This window comes from Vigna umbellata, unplaced genomic scaffold, assembly GCF_029865625.1.
Source record: "Vigna umbellata cultivar VRB3 unplaced genomic scaffold, Vumbellata_1.0 scaffold_717, whole genome shotgun sequence".
NCBI lineage: Eukaryota > Viridiplantae > Streptophyta > Magnoliopsida > Fabales > Fabaceae > Vigna > Vigna umbellata.
In genome coordinates, this window is record NW_028274484.1 from 32,708 (window position 1) to 42,937 (window position 10,230).

A 10,230-nucleotide genomic window follows, 5' to 3' on the forward strand; every position below is an offset into this window, starting at 1 on the left:
GATTATTACCGACGACCTACATCTTCCAATACTAGTGAGAAAACGAGTAACATTACCAACTGAAAATAATCGTCAATAATGAGGTTAATACAATGTACATTACCGATAGATAAATCCATCAATAAGTCTGTCGATAATGTTTGAAAGATGTTCATATACTATTGGTAACATTCCCTACCCACCACAATAGACCTGCCAAGAAAGCACTCAATGCAGCACACATTTCTCAACTTAGACATTATAATCATGAAATATAATCCATATCATTAAAATGCATACTTGTTATTGTATCATTCAAACAAGACATAAAACAAATAAGTCTTAAAGTAAAAACATGCATAAATGTTTGTAAAAGAAGTACAAAAAGTCCTAATAATCATTATAGTCATTTGAATCATGTTCTTCTTCATTCTATTAAGACTGTTGCTGGAGAGGCGATTCTTGCTAGGAAGATAATTGCACTGTGGTGGGCTACATTAGTGGCGTTGCTTCTAGGAGGATGATGGGATGGACTAATTCTATCCTTGTTGAGGTGACAATGTCATGACCAGATTTTCGAGATTCTCAAATCTTTGAAGGAGTACATCATAAGTTTGGTCACGAGCTTGTAGTTGTTGTTTGAGGACAACAACGCTCTTGTCAAAAGTGTTGGATGCAAATGGTTAGTGCTTCAATATGTCTTTTCCAGCATTATAATTAGTAGCAAGTTGTCATGCCCCATATAGTCGCCCTTTCCTCTTTCCACCGACGACGTCAACCCAACATTGTCTTCTAATAATGTCATCGTCATCAGCATTTACTTGTGATGCAACATCCGCAGGAGTAGATCCCATCTTTGATTTGGCCTGTGAGAGTCTAACATAGAAATCTTCCTGTTAAATGATATACCAAAGTGTCAGTTACATCAAGTTGAAAGTTTAAAAGGAAATAAATAGTATAAGTTTAAATTTTGTTAAACAGTTGGCTTACAATAGTCCTTCGAGACCTCTCATCAACATATGCGCCAGTGTCTTTTCGAATATGAGTTTGTTTAAACACCTCATCAACGTGGACAGCCCGTCCAAGCTCAGCTGCCTGTAAAATTATAGAAGTTATATATATCAATCTCAAAGTACATAACTTATATCAAAATTGGTAGGAAATGAATGAATATTTGTACCATACGAATGGCATGCTCATGTGTGGTGATTGAACCACCTGTATGCAGTACACCACCCTTTTCTGAAGCCCTATTTCTTTGGGCGGTAGCACATTTATTGCGGTAGTCTGGCAAATTCCAATGTGCCAGCAATGAGTTCCATATGTGCTCCTCCACCCAATAAGGGCGTTCTCCTGTAATTCGTGCATCTCTAAACATTTCTGATAGCCTGTGAGATGCTTTGCTGTGGAAATTTTTCTTAATTTCAGCTTCATGCTCAGCTCTCCACTTTACCTTTTGCTGTTACAATATATAATGTTAAAATAAAAGAGATGAACTTCATATTTGAAATGAATAGAACATGATTAACTAACAGGATGTTTTACCTTAAATATCTGCCAGAAATGTTCCCTATCCTCTGTAGGGATTGCTCCCCATGATGGCCAAGGCTGAAGAAATTCTTGCTTAATAGATTTGGTGATGGCTTGTGAAGCAACTCTAGAAGGAAGAAACCTGAATATGAATACAAAAAAGTTATGAATCTGCAAACAAAGTAAAACAAAGAATGTAATGGAAATGTATTAAGAAGAAGATTTGGTATTACCCTCGACCATAAGGTTTAATGGTCAGTCGATCATGAGGAGCAGGATCAACTCCATCAGCAAGATCATCAGATGGATGGTGTATATCTAGAGATGGAACTGAAGATAACATAGGTATAGAAGAAGTGTGATCAATAGATGGTGTCGAATCCACATGAGGATCTGGTGTGGGCCCTATAACAGGGCATGTTGGACGTGATGACCCAACATCAGCTAGAGTAGTGGCAACTGGGAATGGTAGCATTTGAGGAACCTTTATAATGTATCGGGCCTGCCTCCTGGGCTTTTTTACAACCTTTCCTTTATCAATGCGAGAAGGACCCTCTCTTGACATTACTGCAATGAGGAAGTATAAAAGTAAGTGGCAAAAGACTGCAAATGATTGATTAATGCATACATACAGAATTGGTATTTAAAACATTATTGTATTTGATTTTTTAGTGTAAGGTTACAACTTTTTTACTTCCTAACTCTACATTTGTATTTCAATTTGTAGTTAGGGCAAAACACAAGGGTTCCTTTTATTTCAATCGTCGTCATCGTCCTCATCATCATTGTCATCGTTGTTGGAACTGTCATTGTGATCATCATACTCATCATCATACTCATCGTTGCCTTATTCATCTATTTCAAGTTTTTGTTCTTGGACGTTGTCTGGTTCTTTTTCTCCTTCTTTTCCATCTTTTTGTATTTGTCCTTCAAACTCTTCAACATCACCATCAAAGTCATGCAATGCGGATACACCTTCAACTTTAATAATTTCATTGGCATATGACATTTCATTAACTTGGGTAAAAGATATCCTCTTCGACATCATTTGATTCAATGTGAACCCTAGGCTTGTATTGCAACATATGAAAGACTAACATTACTTACTTTACTCACTGAAGTGAATTGATCATTTTAAAGTAGTGGAATCCTCATATATAGTGGCGGTGAAGGGGAAAGGACTGAACCGTCATTTTCATTGTGAAATATGTGCAGCATGCAGCAGCAGTCATTGGGAATAAGATGGTAGTGGTAGGCGGTGAATCTGGGACTGGCTTGTTGGATGATGTACAGGTATAAGTGGGAGATTGTAAGCAAAAACATGAACATTATTTACTACTTACTAGCTTGTTTGTTGGCCATCTCAACCGGTGCTATACTTTTTTTACTTTCAGGTGCTGAATTTTGATAGATTTTCATGGACGAAGGCATCGTCAAAGCTTTACTTATCACCAAGCAGTCTGCCACTGAAGATTCCAGCATGCAAGAGCCATCCTTTGGTACTTATTAGCAACATATTCTTATCGACCTTGCTTCATTGTGCAATACATGGGATAACATGTCTCTCAATGTGTGTAGAGGTCATAAAATTGAATTTCTCAAACAAGTTGAAAAAGCAAATAAGGGGCCCGCTGAGTGTCCATACACACACTATTCGTCAGTAAATTCTGTCTGCAACAAATGAATGTTCTACTTAATAATGATAATCAATCATATCTAGTTGCGTGACCCCTTGGTATGATGAAGCAATTGAAGGAATCATTAATTATATACTATATAGAAAGTCTGGGCCCTCCAACATACGATGTTCATAGATAGAGAGATTTGGGAGAAGATTTTAGAATGGAAAAGACAGCATTTTCAATTTTAAAAACTAAAGGAAAATCCATCAAGAATATGTTTCACGGTAGTAAATTGTAGCTTGATGTGAGAAACCAGAGAAGTACCATAGCTAGTTGACTACTTCAGTGTACTCCTATACTTGAGCTTTGTATCAATTGTACAAATTACTGTAATAATTGATATGATTTGTGTCTTTTTTCGAGTCTCTTACACTTGATGATAAACTGACAAGGTATCCTGGGGAAAAAGGCTCTTCTAATTGGAGGGAAAACAGACCTGGGGAGTGACAGAATTTCAGGTTGAAATTCATGTTATCTACCTGTAAAGGTTCTTTGTTGTTTAATGTTGTGAAATGATTCTGATTGTAATTTTTGGTACTGTTATAGTATGGGCATTTGATACAGAGACGGAGTGCTAGTCACTGATGGAGGCGAAGGGAGACATACCAGTAGGGATATGCCTTTCATAACTGAAAATGCTGCAGTGATAGAAATTGCTCTTGGGCATTGTCCAAACGTTGAAATCATATATGGCATCAATGTCATAATCATTCAGAAAGATATAAACTGTGACTACCATAGCTAGACATACAATTCCAACAAGTTGATATTTTTAAACTAAGAACAAATCTAAATTTTCACATAAAATATTGATTAGAGAACTTACTTCTCTTTACAGGGAGATTTTCTTTTTCAAATAAATCAGCAGAGGATGTAAATGTGGAAGTAGAAGCCTGAATATCAGAAGCTCGTTGTCTTTTGATCATTTCAACCCTTTGTAAATGTTCATTTTCTGCAATTTTTTGAGAAATAGTTTGCTCATCACGCAATCTGTGTGATGTATACCTAGCATCATTATCATCATCACCTAGGTCCACGATCTCCGTTTCCAATTTAAAGTTTACCCCTGCATGTACAAAGAATATGTGTTAAAACTAAACATTATTTTGTTAACATTATATACTTCAGGCAAAAGCTTGGAGAATAAAGAGTAATAGATTTTGGAATACAAGTATAAAATTGGTTGTTGTATCAACATTTCTTGAAAAATACAGCCTCCGGCTCTTCAAGTAATTAACAACGTTTACTATGATCAAATTCAGAGCAGATACACGTAATCTTGATTGTATGGATAAACAAAATGAGTTACCTTCTTTGCATGCTTCTGTCTGCTCTTTCTTTTCTTCTTATTGAAAGAAAGAATTATCAGGAGAAACGAAGAAAACACAAAAAGAGATGATTAGCCGTTTTCTAAGGGAACAAAATATAATAGAACATAAAACGCAAGAAAACCTCAATGTTACAGTTTAAAATTATGACCCTCAAATATTATAGATGACCAGGAATCTACAACAAATCAAGCCATGAGTTGAACATCTGAGGAAGACAACGGGAACAATGTTGTGTTTGACTTGAAGATATGAACGTAAAATAACTTAGGCTGGAAACAAGGCTAATTTGGCGAGACAAAGCTGTCTGTGTGGGGGTCCAACCTCAACCTTGTGGTGAACTAATTTATGATATTGTTACTTCAACAACAAGATTGGATTATTTGAGGAGTGTATGATCTTAAATTTTGTCTACTAATAGTTGCAAACTGTGATCATTTTGAGTATTTTAACGTAATCCGATTCACTCTTCAATTAATCCAGTTTGAGCAAGAATTGCTTGCCTTACCACACCATTTCAATTAATTTACTAAAACATGGTTCGGGCCAATAGCCAATTCCTTCTCTCAAAAAGTCGTCATGGTTTTCAGGGTACCAAGAAATATGACTAAAGTGTATTAATCAAATTCAGTGTGATCCAATTAAATATTTTTAAAGGAAATTATATAAATGTAAATCTGTATTATAGACGTAAAAGATGCAAAGAGAACAGAATTTTCATTTACATACCTAATGCACCTACAGCATCCTCCTTGTTCCCTTTTTTGGGAGACCGAGCATTGCCAGTATCAACAGAGCAATGAGTACTCTCTTCCACCTTCACATAACTGACGGGGAGTTTACTATACCTCCTCTCCAAAGATTCAATAAATGTCTTAAGTTCGTGTTTCTCGTCTGTCAGTTTAGCATTTTCATTCCTCAACCCCTCTATGACAGTCAAATTCTTCTTAACTGCTTCCACCAATTCAATGTTCTTCATGTTAAGGACATCAAGAGCATTTTTGTTCCCGACCTTCTCGTATGTCAGTTTAGCATTTTCATTCCTCAACCCTTCTATGACAGTCAAATTCTTCTTAACTTCTTCCTTCACTTCAATGTTCTTCATGTTAAGGACATCAAGAGCATTCTTGTCCCCAACCTTCTCCTCTTTCAACACACGGATCTTGTCCCTTAGTTGATCCACAGAGTTGACATCATCTAGCATTATTTTCTTGAACTCCTTCAGCTCACACACTTCACGTTCTAAAGCAACGTTCTTTCTCCTTAACTCCTCAATAGCATGTTTTTCAATCCAGCCATTTGTTTTCACTTCCTTCAACAACTGCTCATAATCCTCCTGGGCTCTCTTCCCTCTTTCACATTGCTCCTCTCTGATTTTCAGTCTTTCTTCAAATTCAATTCCTTGGAGCCTCTCCAGCTCAATCTTCTCCTGGAGTCGTCCAATTTCCGCCCTAAGTTTTGCTTCCCTCTTTACCAACTCTTGCTCAATTTTATCAAAATCCTCAATTTTAAACGCAATACGCAGCACAGAAACTAGCTGGGATATGCTCATTTCACAGTATTCTTTTTTATTGGTGGTAGGAATGACCCTAGTCAAGGAAGCAGGTTCGGTTTTGGATTGAAATGCCATAAGGTTCAAAAGACGCAACCTTTTTTCGTGGGGGAAACTAGCAAGAAAGAAGGTGCTACTACGTTGGCTCCTCTGGTGCAAGTAAACTTGCTAAGAAGAAATGGAATTTGAGTTGCAGAACGAGAGTTTGTTTCAACATAAGAGAATGAAAAATAAAGGAAGTATCATTTGAAACGTACCTGGCTTTGTTTTGTTGGTGCTGGTTTTGATGATTACAAGCAGAAAATCTGTGTTGCACAGCAATGGATAAACAAGAAGACGAAGGGGGAAGTGAAAAAGGGCGGGAACGACCTATTGAATAAAGACTGAACAGCAAAAGAAAGATTTCAAAAATAAATTTGTAGTAGTTTAGAAAGTCGAATATATATTTCACAAAAGTTAAATATTAATTAAATACATTTTATTTTTTGAGAGGCTTCTTCTATCATACAATAGTTGTAATTTAAAAAAAAAGTACTGGCATTCTCATTTATCTCTTACTTGATATGCTTCTTCTATTATAAATAAAATAATTATTCACATTCTCATTTTTTAATACAACATTTTTTTCTTTTTAAGTTATTCTCTAATTAATTACTATACGCAAAAATAATACATATATGGAACATATTAGTTCGTAAAAGGGCTTTTTATCGGTTGTATTATTATTATATTTAGATTCAATATCTGAAACACATTCCTATAAGATAAAAAATTCGTATAAGATAAAAAAAGATTATTATTTTTATTTTAGTTATGAACTGAAACCTAAATTTTTATATTAAATTTCCATTTTTTAGAATCAAAGCATAAGATTATAATAAATAAATGAAAAAAAATATTAGACTTTTATTTTCTTAATAGTTCAAATTTAATCCTTTTCTGGTTTAAAAAATTGTTTAATTTTAAAGGGACATTAGGCTTCAGTTCTCCAAATACCAAATGCCTAATATTATTTAAAATTAAATCTTTTTTAATCACAAAGGAATTAGGTTTCAATTATTATACAAACCAAAGTATTTAAATTAAATAATTTTTTAAATCAGAAAGGGATTAGACTTTGGTTAGCAATGCCTAATACCATTAAAATTATATCATTTTTTAAATCATGAAGGGATTAAACTTTAGTTAGTATACCCTTTTATGCCTCTTATTTGATAATAAGTGAAACCTGTTGTAAGTTTTTGTTTTAAAATATTTTTGTTTTGTTTTTGTTTCTACCTACACATCAAACTTGGATAAATTAGAATCAGACTAGCAGATTATATAAATGACATCCAAAATCAATTAAAATTTAGATACAAAAATCTCAAATAAAACAAAATATATCAATATATTTAAACATATTATTAATCATATATCTAACATAAAAAAAATCAACAACATATTTTAAAATTATATGTTCTTATTAAAAATAAATTTTGAAGATAATAATATAAATGAGGGAGCGTGAAACGCGACGAGCAGCAATGGAGGAGGATGTAACCCTTGACGCTTTTTGGAAAGCTACACAATCACACTACAATACTACAATGCAACTATGTGAGGTTTAGATGTGTCTTCATCCATCTCACCTTCTGACTTGTATATTTGATTCAAGATTTTTTTTAGATAGGTTTGTTAATTAATCATCTTTGACAATGTCATTTACCTCAATACTTTGTTTAAAAGTGTCAACAATTGCTTCATTGTGCAAGGATTCCTTGTATGTGGGACCATCAAAATATAACAAGATATTTGAGATACTTTATAATATTTCCTAGAAAATCCTTGACTTTTGTGTCTCCTTGTGACCGTAGGATCCTAGATGGTGTCTAATGTTTTCCCAGTTCTTTTTTTTTTCTCAATGATAACTTAGTTGAGTGCTTCCTTTTTTCATATATCATGCCCTCCATGAATCCTTCCAACAAGAATATGTTCAAATAATTGCATATGGAGTGCACCATCGAGAGGGAAAAGTAGAAAAACAACAAGTCTTTTGTTGCTTCAAAGTTTAAACCTCTACACTTGTCAACTTGAACAAGAAACAAGGGAAAAATCTTCTCAGATGTATCAATTAGAGAACAAGTTTTGCCTCATCTTTTAATTCAGTGGTAAGGTACATATTATCTTTCAAGCTCATCTCATTAATATTGTACATATAAATGAGATGGCATATGGAGAAAAAAAATAAAAAATGAAGAGGATGTAGAAAAAGATGAAGAAGGATTGAAATGGACAACTGGAAATGTAAATTGCATGAACATAAGTTGTGAGAAACTAAATTTCCAAGGACAAAAGTTGTGCCATTTCTTGCTTTTCATAAGATTTTCTAGTTTTGTCTTTGGGGTTTTCTTTTTTCTTGGACTTCTTTAAGTGGTTGGTTGGTGTGCATATTTCATTTTAATGCCAATTTTCACGAACTTGGACATGAGGGTTTGAGCACTCTTGAACTTTATCTTGAGAGTTGAATGCACCCCACATTGAAATATTGTTTAGCTAACCCGACACTTTGAGGGTTTATTTCCTTTGATTGCTTTTTATAACTTTAACTTGTTTTTCTAGTTGTTTGGTTTATATTTTTATAGTTTTGTAGGTAACATGGTAGGTTCATCTAACACTTCCACACCCAAAATTGGAGAGGCCCTTATGTCAAATCAATCATGAGTCAACCTTAGTAAAGCTCCTCAAAGAGGTGGAAATCTCAATGAAAGAAAATGAGAAATATTTAAGGGAACCCATCCTTGCAAAAGTTCTATTTATACTTTAAATTCTTAATTTTAAAATAATTGAGTCTCATTATTCAAAACACAGTATCAATTCTAAGACATGATTTTCTAGGCTCATACATAAGTTATTTTCATCTTTTGTTTCATTTCTCATCTTATATGTCTTATGTTTATTTCACTATTGCAAGGAAAGGATACTGTGAGGACTGAGAAAATTTAAGAAGGTTAGTGGAAGACAGGTGGCTGCAGGAGAGTGGACCGTTCGGTTTTGACGGTAGTATTTAAAGGAAAATTTCAAATCATGTTCCACTTTCTGCATGCACTCTTTCTTCTCCAACATTCTGAAAGTTTCTTTTCTCCTCCTTCTCTCTAAACTCTCTTTCTAGAAATTCATATGTTCTTCTTCATCTGGTCATTTATCAGGTGATACTTGAGCCTCATTAGCATCTGGGGTTCTTTTCCAAACCGATCAAGTGGTTGCTTGAACTGGTAAGTTCTTCTTTTCTTAGGAATTCTGTTTTCTTGTGCATGCAAGTCAAGTTGTTGGGTTGCATGTGTTTATCTTCTTCTTCTCTTACAATTCTGCTCACGTTTTGGGTTTTATGGTTGGTTTATTTTCACAAATCGGTGAACTTTAGGTTCTAGGATTTTTGGTGGTGAGCAAGTTTCTGCACTGTGAGCGTTCAGTTAAGAGGTAAGGGAAGCATGTAATTTAATTATGATTTCCTATTTTGAATGGTTGCATGTTAAAATGGTGTTTTGTTTAGTGATTTGGTTGATATGAAACATTGATATTCTTGCATGTTCGTTTGTATGTGTTGATGGTTGATAAATGATGTAAACTAGGTAGGAATAGGAACTGAGCATAATTCTGAAGTACTCTGCGAAATTCTTTAATTGTCACTGAGAGTCATTCGTGACCATTCGGTTTCTCTTGGTAGCGTTCGACCTTGTACGACATCAGGTTTTAGTTGTATGCGGTATTGGTAGCGTTCGGCCTTGTTCGACATTAGGTCTCAGTTGTATGCGGTATTGGTAGTGTTCGACCTTGTACGACATCAGGTTTTAGTTGTATGCGGTATTGGTAGCGTTCGGCCTTGTTCGGCATTTGGTCTCAGTTGTATGCGGTACTGATAGCGTTCGGCCTTGTACGACATCAGGTCTTATTTGTACTTGGTCTTAGTAGCGTTCGACATTGTTCGGCATTATTCGGCATTTGGTCCTAGTGGTACTCGATTTTGGTAGCGTTCGGCCTTGTTCGGTATCACGTCTTATTTGTATTCGGTCTTGGTAGTGTTCTCCCTTGTTGGATAATTAGGTCTGAAATTGTACTCGATCTCGGTATTACTAGGTTTTGTACTAGTACTTAGTTTGTAGTGTGGTTCGGTTTAATC

General features: G+C 34.8%; 1 protein-coding gene and 1 long non-coding RNA gene across 2 annotated transcripts; one reads left to right on the forward strand and one right to left on the reverse strand.

The window, feature by feature from the left end:
• Positions 1–264: 264 nt before the first annotated feature.
• LOC124837899 (uncharacterized) lies at positions 265–6,367 on the reverse strand. Its single transcript, XM_088102757.1, has 8 exons — positions 5,249–6,367; positions 4,501–4,536; positions 4,018–4,257; positions 1,743–2,076; positions 1,525–1,651; positions 1,160–1,438; positions 970–1,074; positions 265–872 (listed from the first exon to the last, which is right to left on the reverse strand). The coding sequence occupies exons 1-8, from the start codon at positions 6,147–6,149 to the stop codon at positions 711–713; spliced, it is 2,184 nt and encodes a 727-aa protein (XP_087958883.1). The 5' UTR covers positions 6,150–6,367; the 3' UTR covers positions 265–710.
• LOC148190611 (uncharacterized) lies at positions 2,676–4,097 on the forward strand. The gene is made up of 4 exons (XR_015783161.1): positions 2,676–2,802; positions 2,904–3,008; positions 3,584–3,649; positions 3,738–4,097. It is a non-coding gene; the product is annotated as an uncharacterized LOC148190611 (long non-coding RNA).
• Positions 6,368–10,230: the final 3,863 nt, after the last annotated feature.

What these genes read in the sequence shown, in the direction of transcription:
- LOC124837899 (XM_088102757.1), bottom strand. Translation starts at nt 6,149, where the DNA reads ATGGCATTTCAATCCAAAACCGAACCTGCTTCCTTGACTAGGGTCATT. An exon ending in GGATGCTGTAGGTGCATTAG is followed by an intron (nt 4,537 to 5,248) that starts GTATGTAAATGA and finishes TCTTTCAATAAG; the next exon opens with AAGAAAAGAAAGAGCAGACA. An exon ending in GACAGAAGCATGCAAAGAAG is followed by an intron (nt 4,258 to 4,500) that starts GTAACTCATTTT and finishes TTGTACATGCAG; the next exon opens with GGGTAAACTTTAAATTGGAA.